Raw genomic sequence first — 20,108 nt, forward strand, 5'->3', positions numbered from 1 at the left:
GCACACCTGTAATCCCAGTATTTGAGGCTGAGACAGGAGGATTGTAGATTTGATATCAGCCTCAGCAACTTAGTGAGACCCTGTTTCAAAATAGAAAATAATGCATGTATATCTCAAGTTTTTTTTATCCTATTAAGAAGTATGACTACAATGTACCAATAAAAATTTATTAAAAATTAAATAGAAAAAATTCAAAATAGAAAATAAGAACTGGGCGTGGTGGCACATGCTTATAATTCCAGTACACGGGAGACTGAGACAGGAGGATCGCAGGTTATAGGCTAGCCTCAGCAATATAGTGAGGCCCACTGCAACTTAATGAGACCCTGTTTCAAAATAAAAAAATAAAATAAGGCTGGGGGTGTAGCTCAGAGGTAGAATGCCCCTGGGTTCAATCTCCGGTACCACCCAAAAAATTAAAATTAAAAATAAAAAGATCTGAGGGTATAGTTTGATGGTGGAATGCCCATGGGCTCAATCCCCACTACTATCACAAAAATGAAACAAAATGACAGGAGGCTCCAAGTTCAAGGCCAGCCTCAGCAATTTAGCAGGGCCTCAGTAACCTAGAGAGACCCTGTTCCAAATAAAAAATAAAACTGGAGCCTGGTATGGTGGCACACGTTTGTAATCCCAGTACTTGGGATACTGAGACAGAAGGATCTCAGGGTCGCAGCTAGCCTAAGCTACTTAGTGAGGCCCTCTGCAACTTAGTGAGGCCCTTTTTCAAAATAAAGAATAAAAAATAGGGCTGGAGGTGGAGCTCAGAGGTAGAATGCTCCTGGGTTCAATCTCCAGTACTGAAAAAAAAAAAAAAAATTGGCTGGGGATATAGCTTAGAGGTAGCCGGGCGTGGTGACGCAGGCTTGTAATCCCCGCACTTGGGAGGATGAGACAGGAAGATTGCACAGGTTCGAAGCCAGCCTCAGTTACTTAGTGAGGCACTCAGCAACTTAGTGAGATCCTGTTTCCAAATAAAATATAATAGGTCTGGGAGTATAGCCCAGAGGTAGAAAAGCCCCTGGGTTCCACCCCCCAGTACCACCAAAACAAAACAAAACAAAACAAAACAAAAAAACAAAAAACAAAAACCCACCACACACACACACAAAACTATTACTTAGCTAAGAGGTAGAAAGTCCCTTGGTTCAATCCCCAGCCCCACAAAAAAAAAAAAAACAACAAAAGAAAGAAAACTTTTAAGCTTTGGTTTTATTTGAAAGCCAAGCCAAATATTAAATCAAAATAATTTTTATAGGCCGGTTGTGGTGGTGCACACCTCTAATCCATTTGTGGGAGGTTGGAACGAGAGGATGGCAGGTTTGTAGCCAGCTTTAGTAACTGAGTGAGACCCTGTTTAAAAAAAAAAAAAAAGTGCTGGGGTATATAGCTCAGAGGTAGAATGCCCCTAGGCTCAATCCCCAGTACCAAAAAAAAAAAAAAAAAACCCCAAAAAAATCTTCTCCCTGGCAATTTCTCTCAGTCCAAATCTTTCCAAGGCATTGTCCTTGGGATATGAGCTTTTATGAAGGGGTTTCATGCCCAGCTTCTCGTCGCTGGATCCTCCTAACACCCTGGTGAGGTAGGCAGGGACTGGATTAGTACCCATTTAACAGGACGAGGCCGTGCCCAAGGCCGAGTCTCCAGTGTCCTCGGGGAATATGTACAGGCCTCAGCCTCCTGGTGGCCAGCAGGACTCTTGGCACAGGCTCTGGTTTCCTCTTTTGCTTCTCTTAGTTCCTGGAATCTCGGTGGATTCTGCTTAGCAGACTCCTTGTGCCTGGCAGACAGGCGGATGATCTGTGCGTGGCGGGGAAGGCCGCGGTCCCAACGTTGTGTGGCGCCTGCGCTGTTCCGCTAGGCTCCCCGGCCAGCTTCCAACAGTACTGTGGGCCGTTCCTCCTGTGCTCGCAGCCTTTCCTGTTTATAATTCATTGTCTGATCTGATTTTTTAAGAGATATAAGCTTGCAAACATCCCTTTTATTCCAGATGGGTCTGTTTTGATTTGTTTTCTCTTGCCTAAATGTTAGGCATCCAACCCGATGGGGTTTCACAAATTAATATAATTTATTACCTATCATGTCAGTGCAAAACAAAGGCATCCTTAAGACAAAGCACTGAAGACCAGAATCCTTCTTCCTCTTCTAATTCTATTTCTTGCATTGGCAACAAGTACACAGCTCTGTAAACATGTGCGGGCCTGCGTCCGTGCCGCTGTGGATCTGCTGTTTTATTCCATCCTTAACTGGCTTGTACAAGGTAAGTACCAAGCGACCTTCTTAACCTGCTCAGAATGGAGATTCCCGCAACATCTGGACTTTCATCAGGGCCCGTTTTAGCTGCTCATAGGTTACGAACATCATCACATTCCAGGCTCCCAAACGCAAGAAGGAGGGGGTGAATCTAATTTTAAAAAAAAAAAAGCACAACATCAGGTGGAGTGGGCTAGGACCTTCCCCCTCCCCACTGTGCTGGTGCAAAGGATCTAGACTGTTCACAATCATATCCTTTTATATTTTTATTTTTTTGCAGTACTGGGAATGGAACCCAGGGGCATTCTACCTCTGAGATACACAACCGGCCTATTTTTTTATTCTTTATTTTGAAATAGAGTTTCACTAATTGCAGAGGACCTCACTAAGTACCTGAGGCTGGTTTTGAACCTGCGATCCTCCTGTCTCAGCCTCCCAAGTACTGGGATTACAAGCCCCAGTACTCTGAGCTACATCATCCACCCTATTTTATTTTTTTGTTTTGAAACAGGGTCTCACTAGGTTGCTGAGAGTCTCAGTAAATTGCTGAAGCTAGTCTCAAAGCTTTGACCCTCCTGTCTCAGCTTCCCAAGTACTTGGATTATAGGTGAGCGCTACTACACTTGGCTACCCAGCTAAAACCCCTCTTTGAGTGGGGGTAGGTGTGGAACTGAGTGTACTGTAGATAGGCTGGCTTCGAACCTGCGATCATCCTGTTTCAGCCTCCCAAATGCTGGGATTACAAGTGTGCCCCACCATGCCTGTTTCAGCATATTGTGTGTGTGTGTGTGTGTGTGTGTGTGTGTGTGTGTGTGTGTATGTGTGTATGTGTGTGTATTGGTACTGAGGATTGAGCCCAGGGTCATTCTACCTCTGAGCTACACCCCCAGCTCTTTATTTTTTTTCTAAAACAGAGTCTTCCTATGTTGATGAGACTCTCACTACTTGCTGAGGCTGTCCTTGAACCTGTGATCATCCTGTCTCAGCCTTCCAAGTACTGGGATTATAGGCATGTGCCACTACACCTGGCTTCACAAGCATATTCTGGGATCCCATCCATTTTTGTCTTCTCTGCTGGGGAGATTTAGGCAGAAAGTTGGAGTGAGGACAGGAAAGGAAACTCACATTTTGAGCCAGGTTACCATGTCAGGCAGTCAATCCATACGGTGACTCTGCTTGTTGTCAGGTTCTTTAGAAACTGAGGCCCAGAGGCGGTTAAGTAGCTGGACCCAAACCACACAGTCAGAGAATATCAGATATGGGGTTCACAAAAGCTGTGTGACCTGACTCCACCCTGCTGCCGGGGTTTCTGGGTTCATTTACTTCCTGATCTGCCACCTCTGAGAAGGCCTCTGTATGTCCTCCCTAAAGGCAGGGGGATGGTAAAACACCATGTCCCTGAATGCCCTCTTTCCCTTCCCAAAACCCTAGCCAAGTTAAGAGACACTGAGAGCAAGTCTAGGCCTTGGAGAGTCTAGAGACATATTATCGTGAAGGCCCCTGGCTCTCTCTCAGGCACACTGGGATCTAGGGCAGGCTTAGTGCTATCTGTAGAAAGCTACTTTCTCACACATATGCCAGGACAATTGCTCCCTGGGATGCCAGAAATACAAGCAAACTGAGCAGGCTGGCTGTGCTGATGATGTCCCTGCTTCTGCAGCCTGACATATAAACCCTGTGTGGCCAGGCGTGGTGGCGCACGCTTGTAATCCCAGTACTTGGGAGGCTGAGACAGGAGGATCACACAGGTTCGAAGCCAGCCTCAGCCACTTAGTGAGGCTCTCAGCAACTTAGTGAGACCCTGTTTCCAAATAAAATATAAAATGGGTCAGGACTGTAGCCTGGAGGAAAACGGCCCCTGGGTTTCATCCCCAGTACCACACATACACACACACACAAAGAAAACAAAATAAAACCGTGTGTGTGTGTGTGTGTGTGTGTGTGTGTGTGTGGTACTGGGGGTGAAACCCAGGGGCGTTCTACCTCCGAGCTACACCCCCAGCCCTATTTTCATTCTTTATTTTGAAATAGGGTCTCACTGAGTTGCAGAGGGCCTCACTAAGTAGCTGAGGCTGTCCAGCAACTGGGATCCTCCTCTCTCAGCCTCCCAAATGCTGGGATTACAAGCGTGCGCCACCACGCCTGGCTTGAGCTAAATGGCAGGAGGTGAAAGGGCAAGGCCAGTGGGATGAACACCACCACACTGGGTGTGGCGCTGGGCGGTCTGGGCTTGAGCCACGGCTCTGCCATTTCATTTTACTCTACTTATTTATTTATTTGCAGTATTGGGATTGAACCCAGGGGCATTCTACCCCTGAGCTACAATCCAGCCCTTTTTTATTTGGAAACAGAGTCTCTCTAAGTTGCAGAGGGTCTCACCAAATTGCTGAGGCTGGCCATGAACCTACGATCCTCCTGTCTCAGACTTCCAAGTACTGGGATTACAAGCGTGCGTCACCACGTCTGGCTGCAATTTCTTTCTTGTTGGATGTGGTGCTACCCCCAGTTCAGGGGTTTGTTGAGATGTTGTACATAAAGTGCTCACTTTGCACAAGGCCCCATACGGTGGGACTTAACTATTAGGATGACAGCAAATAACTCACAAGTGCTTGCTTTGTGTTAAGAGCTCCAGGAGATAAAAGACAGACGAGCCACCAGACTGGGCTCTAAGAAGCTCGTGCTCTGGCAAGGGGAATAATGTAAGCTTACAAATACTGCAATGCAAGCTGAGATTTGTGGTGACCTCCTCTAATGCCGAAACGTGGGAGGCTCAGACAGGAAGATCTCGAGTTGGAGGCCAGCCTCAGCAACTTGGCGAAAACCTGTTTCCAAAAAAAAAAAAAAAAAAAGGCCAGAGGTGAGGTGTGAAGGTGTAGCTCAGTGATAGACTGTCCCTAGGTTCAATCTCTAATACAACAACAAAAAAAGGAATAAAGAAAAAGAAAAAAGCCTCAGCAACAAATGCTGTAATCTAATGCAGACTGATTGGGATCAGATGGTTTTGCCAAAGTTCACAGGGAAGAGGGAAATTTAGACACGACAGTGATAGGAAAGAGGTGGCACTTGAACTGGTCTCATGGACAGCCAGGAGTCAGAGCACACACATGGCCTTCCCTGCAGAGGGAGCCGGAAATGCCGAGGTGGGAGAATGCTGGTGTCAGCGCGGCGACACGGCACTACTGCCATGTGAGCGTGGTCGCCAGTGGTCGTGACAGTAGGTTGTGAATCACCTTTTTTTTTTTTTTTTGTGGTACTGAGGGTGGAACCCAGAGGCTTTCTACCTCCGAGCTATACTCCCAGACCTACTTTATATTTTATTTGGAAACGGGTCTCACTAAGTTGCTGAGAGCCTCACTAAGCAGCTGAGGCTGGCTTTGAACCTGTGCGATCCTCCTGTCTCAGCCTCCCAAGCACAGGGATACAAGCATGCGCCACCACGCCCAGCTGTGACTCACCTTTTTCTCCTCCCTGCCCAAAAAGTTTGGAGATAGAGATAGATAGAACTTCTGTGTGTGTGTGTGTGTGTGTGTGTGTGTGTGTGTGTGTGTGTGTGAGTTACTGTATATTAAACCTAGAGGCATTCTACCCAATAGTCCTATTTTATTTGGAAACAGGATCTCACTAAGTCTCTGAGGGCCTCACTAAATCGCTGAGTGCTGAGTCTGGCTTTGAACCTGTGATCTTCCTGTCTCAGCTTCCCAAGAATACTGAGATTATAGGCATGTGCCAGTGAGGAGATAGAAATGAAATAGGCAGATAGGGAAGAGGTCTCTAGAAAAAAGTTAATTTCCTGAGGGGCAATGAATACTAACTAACTTCAAAGGCTTTTGAGATCAGCTCTTCCAAGGTTCAGAGATAAAAACAGCCAAAGCTTCACAAAACCATCTGTTTACTAATCAACAAACCGAGGAGACATCCCTGGAGCAAGTCTGACACCCCTACTGAAAGGAGACCCCTCAAAGGACATGCAAATACCCTATGCAAATTCTGAGAGCTGCTTCCCAGCATCCCAAACTCCAAGCAATAGAGGACATGCAGACATATATAAACCCCTAGTGCAGTCACCAGGACGGTTACCCACTCTGGGAACCCCTCCCTGTTGGGGAGCTTCTCTCTCTCTTGCAGGTCACGTTAGCTTTGAGAGAAGGTGGAGTGCAACTGACAGCACTTGACCCAGGCTACACTTGGGTAGTGACCTGAAGGCCTATACTGGACATCAAGGCCGACCAGGGCCCCTAGGGGTGACCTGCACTTCTTTTCTGGCAGATCTCGTGGACTTTGTGAGAAAGCAGCTTGCAACTGACGGCACGTGGCCCGGGATACACTCAGGTAGTGACCTGAAGGCAGCTAATGGACACCAGAGTCCCGATAGCCCTTAGGGGTGTTCTGTCACTTTCCCTATTCTTTTCTGGCAGATTGCGTGGACTTTGGGAGAAAGAAGCTTGCAACTGAAGGCATTCGGCTTGGGCTACCCTTAAGTATTGTCCTGAAGGCAGCTGCTGGACTTCAGAGTTCCAACAGCCCCTTAGGGGTGTTCGGCCACTTTTTCCTATTCCCTGCTGCTTCCAATAAACCTTTTACTCCCCTTCCTGCGGTCTGCGGGTGTCTTTCTTCGCTCACTGTAGACAAGAACCTGGTAAGGAAATGCCGAGTTTCTTCTCAAGAAACTCCGTTTCATCTTAAGGAAATGCCAGGTTTCTTCTCAAGGAACCCCTGTTTCACCAGCATATTTATTTATTTATTTATTTATTTATTTATTTATTATTTAGTAGTACTGGGGATGGAAACCAGGATATTCTACCCCCAAGCTACACCCCCAGACCTATTTTTTATTCTTTATTTTGAAACAGGGTCTCACTGAGTTGCAGAGGGCCTCACTAAGTAGCTGAGGCTGGCTGTGAACTGCGATCCTCCTGTCTCAGGCTCCCAGATGCTGGGATTACAAGCGTGCGCCACCACGCCCGGCTTGCCAGCACTTTTACCTATCGTCAGACTCCTTTTCCTCAGTGAGTCTTTCCTAACTCTCTAAATCAGGTTTGGCTCACCGTTTATCATTTTGTTTTTACTTCCACAGCTCTTTAACTTCTCTGTGGTATTTACATCCGTGCTGGTCACGGCTGCACGCACACTGACCTGTGGTAGGCACCTTAGATAAGAGAGGAGCCGGGTTCTCAGGGTGGGAGTGCTGAAGGCTGCGGAGGGTGCTTACCCCTTGTAGAAGGCTGTGGGGCCCTCCTGGGCCACCATTTTTAGCATACAGTCCAGGGGGCTGCTGTACCGGCCTGGGGGAGAGTTCATATACCGGGTCTTCACCACGTCCACCGGGGAGGCCACCACTGTGGCACAGAAGCCAGCTCCGAAGGCAGAGACGAAGTGGCAGGGGAAATTGTCTGCAGAAGGGAGGGAAGAGACAAGAGCTAGGAGTTCTTCATCTGTCTCTAACTTGGCCTTGAACTTGGGCACAGGAGGGTATGTCTCACGGGGCCCAGGGCTCAGCTCTTATTAAGTCCTGGCAAACTAGAACTGGGTCTCCAAGGATCATAAGGTCACCCAGCCCAACAGCCTTGTTTGAGGAAACCGAGGTGAGCGAAGGTGTGAGACCTTGGCTCCAGCAAACGCAGCGAGCAGTGGTGCCGCCCTGGCCTCCAGCCCAGGCCTCTTTCCTACTTGGTCACAATCCAGTACTGAGCACTGTTCCTCTCTCTGCTCCTACTGAATGAAGCTCAGTCCCCTCTGCATGGTGCCCACTCTGCAGTGGACAGGCCATCTCCCTGCAGCCCTGGGCTCACCAGTGAGCAGGCCAGACTCCAGCAGCTTCTCCTTGATGATGTCATAGGTTACCATCTCAGCGCAGTTGACAATGGCATTCCTTGTGATGTTAGGGAAAGTCCCTGTGAAGAAGATGGCAGGGGCTGCTGAGTGGGGAAGGGGAGAAGGGGACGCCCCGGCTGCAAGGCCCCGGCCCCACTTGGAAGGGTGCAGGCCTCTCGTATACTGGTTTCAGCTAGGGGAGCCCACCCCGGCCAAGCAATGTCACTCCCTTTTCAGACGCTAAGGATGCTCCAGTTCTCCAAATCATCTTTCCAGACAGAGGGGACAGAGAGGCCCACTTGTGTTCATTTGGCTACTTTTGAAAGATAATCTCTGATAGCCGTCAAAAATAAAATGTAAATCTGGGTGTGGCGGTGTACGTCTGTAATCCCAGTGCTTGGGTCTGTAATCCCAGTGCTTGGGAGGCTGAGACAGGAGGATCACAGGTTCGTAGCCAGCCTCAGCTACTTAGGGAGGCCCTCAGCAACTTAGTGAGACCCTGTTTCAAAATAAAGAATAAAATAGGGTGGGGGTGGAGCTCGGAGGTAGAATGCCCCTGGGTTCCATCCCCCGTACCGTACAAAAAATAAAAAAATAAAACGAGTGAAGCTGGGTTTTGGAGACAGTGACAGGACCTTAGGACCTTAGGACCGTGGTTTTACTGAGGAGGAGATGGCTTGGGGGCACCCAGCAAGGGAACAGAGAACCAGCACTGTGACCTAGCTGTCCTTCTCTTAAATGTCACGGGGGCAAGGATTCAAACAACATCTGGACCAGATGTGAGAGAAATTCTGGCTTTTGCCAGGTGGCCACGGTGGAGACATACAGGAACACTATAGTCTTTGCTCCCCCAAATGGCCCCTCTTCCCGGGATCTCACTGCACTCCACTTCTCATGGCTGCGCCCCTCCGATGCCCTGCTCTCCCCCCCCCCACGCCCCTGGAGGCTGCTAGTCTCCGAGGCCACCTGGGGTGCCACCAGCCCTCTGGAGCCAGCTGGTCTCCCAGCTCTGCATCTAAAGAGACACAGTGCAGCTTGCCGGAGGCGCAGCTGCTGCTTAACAAGTCTTATCTCCTCTGCTGAGGCAAGCGCCCAAGGGCGTGGAAATTGTCTTGTTCATTTCTGTCTAGCTCACAACAGCCTGCGCTGGTGGAAGATTGATAAACTGAACTGAATCTGAGGTACCGTGTGGGGTATTTTTGTTTGGGATGTTCCCATCGAGTGCCTGAAATACACACCCTCCTCTTTTTTTTTTAATTTTTTTTTCAACTGGGGATTGAACCCAGGCACATTCTATCATGGAGCTACACCTCCAGTCCTATTTTTTAATCCTTCCTTCCTTCCTTCCTTTCCATTTGTGGTACTGGGGATGGAACCCAGGGGCATTCTATCTCTAAGAGACACCTCCAGCCCTATTTTTTATTCTTTATTTTGAAACAGGGTCTCACTGAGTTGCAAAGGGCCTCACTGAATAGTAGCTGAGGCTGTTCTCGAAACAATTTTCTCCTGTCTCAGCCTCCCGAATGCTGGGATTACAAGCGTGCACTACCACGCTCAGCCACTATTCTTTATTTTGAAACAGATTCTCACTAAATTACAGAGGGCCTCACTAAGTAGCTGAGGCTGGCCAGGACCTGCAATCCTAAGGATTACAGGCCTGCTCCACCACACCTTTTTTGCTCCACCACTCCCAGCCCTTTTTTATTTTGTTTTGAAACAGGGTTTTACTAGATTGATGAGAGTCTTGTTAAGTTACTAAGGCCAGTCTGAAATCAGTGATCCTTCTGCCTCAGTCTCCCAAGTACTGGGATTACAAGCCTGCAGGGTCCTTGCCCTGTTACATAAAGGGAATTATGCAATTCCCTATACAAGCAATTTTGCACCGATTCTGGAATGTAATTGTGCAATTACATTTCATGTAATCTGAAATGTAATTATATATTATGTAATTCCCTACAAAGAGACTTATACACAGATTTTGGAATGTTAAACCTGGACAGCAGGAGATTTTTTGATTGCTCAGTGCCCCAGCCCGAGGAGGGGAAGCTCTTAGGAACCCATCCTACCTTTCCACAGCCCACGGACCCCTTCCTCCCTGGCGATGGTTCTGTAAGCGTCCATGGTCCCGCTGTACTTCCTATCGCTCCCGGGCCCCAGGCGCACGCTGGCCTGAAATCGGACCTTCACCACATCCGTGGGCTGGGCGCAGGTCACCGCCATGGCCCCGGTGGTGCAGCCCGCCAGGATCCGGATAATGATGCTGGAGTCTGGGGAGAGGAGAGGGAGGGGAAGGCCTCACTGGCCACCTGCCGGCGACCGCGCTCTTCACGTCCCCTCGCCCCGCGTCCCCTCGCCCGCCCCGCGCTGCTCCGAGGCCCCGCGCCCAGCCCTCCGCCTGGCCCTCGGTGTCCACAGCAGAGCGGGCACTCACGGTCCTCTCCTTTGGGGGTGTAGAACTGCTTGACGGAGTCGTAGAGGCCGATGCGGATGGAGGCGAAGCTCATCTGGCGCTGCAGGCCGGCCACCAGCCCGTTGTAGGGGCTGCGGGGGCCCTCGGTGCGCACCATGGTCAGGATGGTGCCCAGCACGCCGCGGTACTGCACGCTCTGCGCCGCCGGGCTCTCTCCCTGGATCTGAGGAGCAGCCTTAGTGGCGGAGGAGCCCTGAGCACTGCCGGGGGCTGTGCACGAGGGCCTGCCTGGCTGGGCCTTGACCTCAAGGCCGACCCTCACATGGCAGTAAAAGTAACTGAGGGCTACGCAGGATCTCACAGTTCACAGAATCACGGTGTGGCTGCGTTCTGAGCAAATGGGAGGGGCAGATTGGTTTTCCTATGTTATAAATGGTTGATTAGTGTCTTGCCTGAGGCTACACAGCTAACTCCTTACCTTCACCTCACACACTGTGGTTGGCAAAGCAGGGCAAAGACTGTCACAGCATTTAAGGTCTTTCTTTCTTTCTTTCTTTCTTTCATTTTGTGGTAGTGGGGACGGAACCCAGGGACATTCTACCTCTGAGCTACACCCCCAGCCCTATTTTATTTTTTATTTTGAAATAGGGTCTCACTCAGTAGCTGAGGCTGTCTGTGAACCTGCCATCCTCCTGTCTCAGCCACCCAAGTACTGGGGTTACAAGTGTGCGCCACCACGTCTGGTCTTTTCTTTTTTTGTCCAGAGCAATGGTGGTAGAGGAGGCAAGGAAGAGATGTAAGGAGAGGAGCAGGTAGCCTCCCAGGGCTTTGTGGCAGAAGGCCTAGGTGCTGTGGGAAAAATTAGCCCCTCCTTGGCTGTGAACAGTGACCCTTGGCCAAAGGGCACCTACCTGCAGGCGGACCTTGGCAGTGTCCAGCGGAAACGTGAGGAGGTCAGCAAAGCAGGCCGCGGTGCCCGCCCCCAGGAACTTCACAGCTGTCGTGGGAGGCACTTCTGAGGGTTGCAGTCCAACCATGGTCCCAGTAGGATCAGCCTGGTCCCCCTGGAACCCAGTGACGTCCAGGGAGAGAGGGCACTATTCAGGGCTTCAGCACAGGGAGGAGGCTGCAGGAGACAGGCCAGGGGAGGAGGATGGAGACAGTGCCGTCCCATCTCCAGGTGCTCTGCAGCTGGAAGGAGCTTTGGAGAGTGAGAAGACCAGATACTGACAGGCTCCAGCTGCCTGGATTTGGCCTACAAAGGCAAGTGACTTTCCCAGCCCTCAGATCTTGCAGTCCTCACGCTGTGCCCTCCACACCAGGGAGCAGGCTGGTCTGGTGTCCTCCTCATTATATGGGTGAGAAAACCGAGGCTCAAGTAGGGACCAGGCCTGGTTCTGACTCCACACACGCCTGTGCTCCCCAGAAGCAGCTGCTCCCCGCAAGAGGCTGACTCGTTGACCCTGCTTGCTGAGGTGTCTTGTCACTTCAGATCCTCCAGTCCCAAACAATCGACATAAATACTCCTCGTGACTCAATGAAACTCTCATTCTTCTTGGATAAAGATTGGGGGTGGGAGGTACTGGGGATTGAACCCAGAGGCGTTGTACCTCAGAGCAACATCCCAGCCTTTTTTATGTTTTTGTTTGGAAACAGGGTCTCACTACATTGCTGGTCTCACTATGTTTCTGAGGCTGGTCTCAAGTCTGCAATCCTTCTGTCTCACCCTCCCAAGTACTGGAGTGACAGGGGTGCACCATCATGCCCAGCTTGATGAAGATCTTTGTTTTTTTTTACATAAGAATGCCTGAATATACTCTTAACTATACATGAAGCACACAAAACCCTCTCAGCTGTCATTCTTTTCCTATGGCTAATGACATTTTCTCCTAATGCTGCAGGATTCTATGGATCTGGGAGGGAGCCTGGGCCCCAGCTGCTCTGCTGCTGTGCCCCTAGTTGGCTCTGAGGGAGGTGGACCGCAGCAGCTCCTGCTGCAGGTGTCAGGCCAGTCATGACAGGCAGCTGCTCTGCTGGGCTCCAAACATGCGCCCCTTTGTCTCCAATCACTGAGGTGGCCCTGCTCAGCTGATAAGGATGAGCGTCTCCAACAGGGGAGGTTCGGTCTTGGGTCAAGGGAATATACTGTCTTGTTTTGTCCTGCTATAATCCACGTATGTGTCCAGCACACACACACACACACACACACACACACACACACACATACGTGCACACACACACATGCACGCACGCATGCTCACACAGTTGTGCACTTGCATCTTATCACTGGTGAACTAGGACACTTTTGCATGTGAGGGTCCCGGTTTAGCCTAGGTCACAGTGGGAAGCTGGGCCACCCTCATGGGCAGCCCGTGCTCTGCCACCCTGGACTTGTGTGCATCAGGCCTATGGTGTGGAAGCATCTCTAGCAGCTCATATGCACTGGCGCCCTGACTCACACACACCCTGCTGTGCTGGGGTCCTGAACCCTCCAGTGACCTCGCTCCTGACCGGGCCCAGTTCCACAGAATTGTGAGGTGGGCAGGGTGTGGCACCCTTCCCGACGGGGCACTAGAATTCTGAGCCCATGATCAGGAAACCTGGGCTCTGGTCCTATCTTCTGGCTTCTGGTGATGTGACCTTAGGTACATATTTAACCTCTTTCAGGCAAATGGGAATCTCTATTTCCAAGTTCACTGGTAGTGAGTTGAGTGCCAAAAGATAGGGCTTGAGCTAGCTGACCTCTGCAGGTTCCATTAATCCTGGTTGCCTCCTTGACCCACACGTCCCATTCAGGGACTCATGTCTGCTGCCACCTGTTCTTGAGAAGGAGCCGATGTGCTAATTCATGGTAAGGTCTGGAACCCAGAGCCTTGTGAGTGCGAGGCAAGTGCTCTACAACTGAGTTACCCCACAGCCCAGATCTGAGTTTTTATTTTTATTTTTTGGTACTGGGAATTGAACCCCAGGGGCATTCTATCTCTGAGCTTACCCCCAACCCTATTTTATTTTTATATTTTGAAACAGGATCTCACTAAGTTGCAGAGGGCCTTGATAAATTGCTGAGGCTAGTTTTTAACCTGTGATCCTGCTGTTTCAGCCTCCCAAGTACTGAGGTTAGAGATGTGGACGACCAGGTCTGCAGATCAGATAAAACCATATATGATAAAACCATGCTAGGTGCTAGTGAAGGAAGATAGGGAATCAACTGGGTGTGACCCTTGTCTTCAAGGAGCTCACATTCTAGTCAGGAAGATGAGTAAGTACAGAATTAGACAAAGGTAATAAAGTAGATTTGGGTCTATAAGCCTGGGTCATGGTGTAGCAGAACAATTTTTTGTTTGTTTTGATCCTGGGGATTGGACACAGGGGCAACTAACTCTTAAGTTACACCCCTAGTCTATTTTATTTTGAAACAGGGTCTCACTAAGTTGCTAAAAAACTGGAGTCTTTGCTGGCTTCAAACCTGCAACTTCTTGTCTTAGCCTCCCAAATACTGGGATTACAAGTGTGCACCACCATGCCTGGCTCCTTTTAAAACTTTTAAAAGTGAGGCATAACTTACAATGATGAATGCATTTTAAGGGGCGCTGAGCTATAAAGGGAATTGTACACCAATTCTGGAATGTTAGGCCTGGGCAGCAGAGGCAGGAGATTTTCTGTGTGGAGACCTAACCTAGCAATCAAACACATATAATTGAGATCACATCACTCCCCTGTTTTAAAATTGTCCAGTGAGCCAGGTGTGGTGGCCCATGCTCGTAATCCTAGTACTTGGGAGGCTGAGACAGGAGGATTGCAGATTTGTAGCCAGCCTCAGCTACCAAGTAAGGCCATCTGTAACTTAGTGAGACCCTGTTTCGAAATAAAAGAATAAAATAGGTCTGGGAGTATAGCTCAGAGGTAGAATGCCCCTGGGTTCCATCCCCAGTACCACATACAAACACAAAGAAAACAACCCCAAATTTAAAAATTGTCCAGTGACTCCCCATCTTATTAAGAGCACAGCCTACAACGCCCATCCCGAGGGTCCTCTTACCCTCCAACTTCTCCCAGCACACCTCTCCCCACTCCTCACGCACTCACGAGCTGCAGGCACAGACTCCAGGCGGTCGCTCAGCTGTGCCCTCTGCCTGGAGCAGTTCTCTCAGACACCACTTAGATGGCCCTCTTCTTTCAGATTTCTTTTCAAATGTCACCTCTTCAGAGAGGCCTTCCCTGAGCTCCCGGTGTGAAATACTAGCCCCAGCTGGGTGTGGTGGTGTACACCTGTGCTCCAAGTACTTTACACACTGGGACAAGAGGGTCACAGTTTTGAGTCTAGCCTCGGCAACTCAGGAAGATCTTGTTTCAAAATAAAATAAAATAATAAAATAAAATAAAATAGGGCTAGGGTATAGCTGAGAGGTAGTACCCTCAGATAAAATACTAGCCCTCTGTCATTGTGTCATAATTATCCTTCTCTGCTATTTCAAGGCACTAGCCATCCCTTAGCTTGTCTACTACCTGCTTCTCCCACTCAAATCTACTGAGAGCAGGGACTTGGCCTGTCTAGAAGGGCTACATCTGTTGAAAGAATGGATGGAAGTATCCATCTTCATGTCATGCCTTTGAGGTGGTAAAGCTAGGAATTCAATTTGCTAAAAACCAACACACATTGACAAGAGCCACCAAATGCCATGCTGAGCGCTCTGGGAAATCTGGAGATGAGTCAAGACCAGTGTGTGGCCTGCCCATGCGGGGTCTCCAGGGGCTCACGGGACCATGGGACATGTCCACAGATAATTGCAGTGCAAGATGGACTGTGGTCAACGCAGAGCAAAGGAGCAGTCCAGACAGGATTCGGAAGAGGGAGAGATTGTTCTTTTGTGAGGTGGCAGAAGATGACAGGGGGCTGGGCCTGGGAGGGCTTCCTGCAGCTGAGGAAGAGCCAGGGCGCAGTGGTGGTACCGGCAAAGGCCTGACCTCGTGTAAGGACCAGGCTCTGCTGAAGCTTGGGCAGGAGGATGGCATGGCTGCTGGGTGGGGAGGCCCTGCAGCGGGAGCTTTTGACCCACGATCTCACTTAATTCCCGTCCACTGTCCGGAGAGGTAGCTGTTCTTTTCCCCTGCTGCTGGATGAGCAAATCAAGGCCCAGGGACATTAGCCTGCTTAGTGTTGCCAGCCCCTGGCATCAAAGCTTGGGTTCATTCTGCTATTCTGGGTTTGAAACAAGCCTGGGAAGGAGAATGGCATTTCTATCCAGTTTGCAGATGAGAAAGGAGAGAGGCATAAGATGGAAAGAAGCCAGGCATGGTGACACACACCTGTAATCTCAGTATTTGGGAGGCCAAGACAGGAGGATCTCAGGTTTGTGGCCAGCCTCAGCATCTTAGCAAGACTCTCAGCAACTTAGTGAGATACTGTTTTAAAATAAAAAATAGCCGGGCGTGGTATAATCCTAGCATTCGGGAGGCTGAGACTGGAGGATCGCGGTTTGCGGACAGCCTCAGCTACTTAGTGAGGCCCTCTGCAACTTAGTGAGACCGTGTTTCAAAATAAAAAATACAAAATAGGGCAGGGGTTGTAGCTTGGAGGTCAAATGCCCCTAGGTTCCATCCCCAGACCCACAAAAAATAAAATAAAATAAGTCAATAAAAATAAACAGGGCTGGGGGGTGTAGCTCAGAGGTACAGGTGCCCCTGAGTTCAATCTCCAGTATCCTTCCCCCCTAAAAAAGATGGAAAGAGATTGGCCCAGAGTTATTGGAGCCCATCAGTTGTCCCAATGGCCAGTGAGCAAGGCTCTCTTCCCCATGTGCCCAGGCCCCAGGCGGTGTGACAGTGTGGCCTGTCATTTATCAAGGCATTCAGAGCCCTTTGCAGTTACTGAATGGTACACACAGCCTGCCTCAGAAGTCTTCAGCACCCAGTGTGCAGGTCCTGGTGAGGACACCCGTGAGCACCACACCCCACTTGGCAGACCCAGAGGCGCAGATCTGTGTGGTGAGCCCTGGCCTGACCCAGCCTATCCTGGGCCCTCAGCCCATCATCTGAGCTGCACCCTGACAAGAGTCCAAGTACGGTCAGACTGTCTGGGGTGGGGGATGGCGTGGAGGCCCAGGGGTGCTCAGCACTGACCTGCCCGAGACAGCACTGTAGGCGATGGGGAGACATACCCTGGGCCTGCTCCTCTCCCTCTGCCCCATGCCCTACAGAGGCCCAGCCAGCCTGGCTCCTCCCAGCAGGAGGCTCCGGCTGACCCCCCACCCCGGCCCGGACTGCACTGTGGGAGCAGCTGAGTCTCTGAGGCATCCTGATGGCCTCTGTCCCCCAGCCGCGGCTCTCCCTGCCCTTCCCTTCTCTGAAGTGAGCTGGGCTGCAGGGGCCTCTGCATCTGCGGCTCTGCCTGAGAGTTGGGGAGGCCAGAGGGGCGTCTTGTTGGTAAGGAGTGTGCCTTCTACCTTTGTCCTGGGGCCACTCAGAAGAACCCTACAAGTTAGGCATTTTTAATCTACTTGTGAGTTCCAAACTGAGGCCCAGACAGACAGAGCTGCCTGGTGCCACATAGCAGGCAGAGGTGGGATTCTCACAAGAACTGTGTGAATCCAGGGCGTCTCCGCCCCAAGCCACCTGACGTGGAGTACTGGTGCTGTGTCGGGTCCTGCAGAGAGTACCCACGCGTTTTCTTTTCTGCTTAGGCTGCCCTCTCTCCGGAGAGCCTGTTCTGTCCTGGTCAGAGGGCCGAGCCATGAGGCAGGGCTTCCCTTCTCAACCTACTTTGACCTCACAGCTTCTTGTAGAATTGGCTCCTTATCTGTAATGGGTTCCCCTCAGAAGGGGAGCCCCCAAAGCAGGTACAGGATCTACTTCTCCTACTTCTCTAAACCCAGTACAGGGAAGGAACTCAAAGAGGGCAGGGAGGATTAGTGGACCAAAGAAGCCCATCGCTGAAGCAAGGAAGTGGGAAATGAGAGTAGAGGTATCCCAGGGCCGATGGTGGAGGGCTCTGGATGCCGGGTTAGGGGTTAGACGTCATCCATCCCGTGTGAGCAGGGAGTGGCTGGTGGTTTTCAAGGAGGGGGTGACACTGCGGATCCCTGCTCAGAGCATGTTGGTGCAGTTGCTAAGGAGAGACTGGGTGAGACGAGGGGTTTGGGGACCCCTGAGAGGTCATTGGACCTGGTCAAGAGGGGTGGCCAGGGGTGAAGCAGAAACCTTTGCCAGGGCCAATCCTGAGCCGTCCTCTGGAAACAGAATGGACAGACGTGGACTCAAGTCAAAAGCCACACCTGGGCAGGTGGAGGAGGCCACAGTGGCTCCCCACACTCCTTCCCCTGCAGTCCGGCCACCTGAGCTTGGAGAACCCTGGGACGGCACTGGCTGGAGGAGGGAGTCTAGAGCAGAGTCCTTCTTCCTGCAGCTTTCTTGGGGTACAGAAGGGATGAGATGCCCTGGCCTGCAGGGCCCATTGACATTTGTCGAGGGCTTTATAGATACTCACAGATTCAATCCCTTATGAGGTAGACAGGCATTATTCTAAGGTAGTTGCTATTATAATTCCCACCCCATTAAAGAAGGGCCCGAGGCTTCGAGGGCTTTAGTTGGTCACACAGCTTCAGTGAGGGGGCGGAGATTGGTGCCTGCTCCACTGCCCAGAGTCCCAGACTTCAGGGAGAGCTTAGGATTTGCCTGATTACAGAGCAGATTCTCAGCCTTCAGCCCTAGAGATCCTGGTTCAGGTCTGAGGCAGGGGCTCAGGAATCCACATTAGAAACAGATTCCCCATGGAAACTCTGAAGCAGGTGTCAAGGACCCTATTCTGAGACATTCAACCCCAAGCCATGCTCCACAGCAAAGCCTCCATCCGCACCCCCACTGGGGAAGCCTCCCAGGCAGGGTGACCACGGGCTCCAGAAACCTGCAGCACAGGACTAGGGCCCACCCTCAGGCCAGACGTGTCCACGTAATCCCTCCTGAGGAAAAGAGCCCGAGAACCCTCATGAGGGTAGGACTTTGTGTTCTGAAGGAATCCTGGAGTGGAGATTCTGGGCCAAAGGAAACAGTGACTTCCTGTTTGGGGAATTACAAAATCCCACCAGAGGCAGCCAGCCGGGTAGAGGTGGGTCCTGAGTGGGTGACACAGGTGTGGGGTTCCAGCTCTCCCCAGGCTGCCGTTCCCTCATCTTGACAAGGTGGGGCCCAGACTGAGTCTCTCTCTGTTCTCTTGTGCTGTGGCTAGTCATCCTGATGGCTCCTGGAAGCTTCTGCAAGCCTACCTCCAAAGGGAGAGCAGGCCGAGGGAGAAGAAAGGGGTGGGAGGTGACTGGGTCTTACCTCTGAGTCCAGCCGGAGCAGAGCACGGGCGGCACAGGAACTCCCTAGGGCTCCATCCCAGGGGCAGCTGATGGGATTTGACGGCCTCTCCTCTCCATTCACTGCTGTTCTGCTGCCTCTGCCTTGGCACCAGGTTCTTATGCACCAGCTGACCTGAAACCTAATCCTAGAGAAGCTAGTTGACAGACGGGTCACTTGACAGAGGCGGGGTGGGAGGGGTGGGGGTGAGGGGTGTCAGCGAGTTCCAGATCTGGTTCAGCTCCCTGAGTTAATATTGCTCCTTCAAGCTGGGAAGGAAGAGCCACCTCGGTGGCAAGGGTATGAGGGGTGTTTGTGTGGACCTATCACCTTTGAGAGTCCAGAGGTCGAGTCCTCCTATCACAGACCGGGCCGGTTTTCTGGGCCGCCTCTTAATACTAGTAATGCTGATAATTATCATTTCTCAGTGCCTACTCTGTGCTAGATATTTTATATACATTACTTCTATTCTTCCTACCTCTATGAAATAGGCTATTAGGATTCTAAATCTTTGTAGTTGTGCAACTATCCCCACAATCTATTTTAGAACATTTTCATCAGCTCTCAAAAACTCTCTTTACAGCTAAGCAGCCATTTCCCTTCCCTCTCCCCAGCCCCAGGAGCCACCGTCTACTATCTGCCTCTATAGATCTGCCCGCTCTGGCCTTTTCATATGCATAGAATCATATAATATGTGTTCTTTGTGACTGGCTTTTTCACTTAGCCCAATGGTCATGTGCTAGTGTGTATCAGTACTTTATTCTTCTCTATTGCTGAGGACCCTTGTTTTAAAAAATCCTTTTTTGGGGGCCTTGTTATGTTGCTCAGGCTGCTCCAAACTCCTGGGTGGAAGTGATCCTCTTGCCTCAGCCTTATGAGGAGCTGGGACCACAGGTACGCAGCAGCTCACCCTGCCAGCACTTGTTTTAGGACAACACACACACACACACACACACACACACACACACTTTGGTGCTGGGGATTAAACCCAGGGACATTCTACCTCTGAGATACATCTTCAGCCCTATTTTATTATTTTTATTTTGAAGTAGGGTTTCATTAAGTTGCTGAGGTTGGCTTTGAGCTTGTGATTCTCCGTCTCAACCTCCCAAGCACTGGGATTACAGGTGTACTTCACCATGCCCAATGTAATTAATTTATTTTGCGGTGCTAGGGACTGAATCAAAAGCCTTGCACAGGCTAGGCAAGTGTTCTACCACTGAGCTACATCCTGAGCCAAGATCTTCTTTTTTTGGTACCAGGAATGGAGCCCAGGAACATTCTTCCTTTGAGCTACACA

The 20,108-nt window shown here is 50.5% G+C and overlaps 1 protein-coding gene across 1 annotated transcript; it reads right to left on the reverse strand.

Moving 5' to 3' along the window:
* Positions 1–2,289: 2,289 nt before the first annotated feature.
* On the reverse strand, positions 2,290–11,511 carry UCP3 (uncoupling protein 3; the record flags this gene model as incomplete). The annotated part of the gene is made up of 6 exons (XM_080705531.1): positions 2,290–2,404; positions 7,463–7,643; positions 8,043–8,144; positions 10,131–10,331; positions 10,496–10,697; positions 11,386–11,511. 6 exons carry the CDS (start codon positions 11,509–11,511, stop codon positions 2,290–2,292), a joined length of 927 nt encoding a protein of 308 aa, XP_080561657.1.
* Between the last annotated feature and the right edge of the window lie 8,597 nt (positions 11,512–20,108).

The sequence above is a fragment of the Muscardinus avellanarius genome, assembly GCF_963383645.1.
Source record: "Muscardinus avellanarius genome assembly, chromosome: 1".
Classification (NCBI taxonomy): Eukaryota; Metazoa; Chordata; class Mammalia; order Rodentia; family Gliridae; genus Muscardinus; species Muscardinus avellanarius.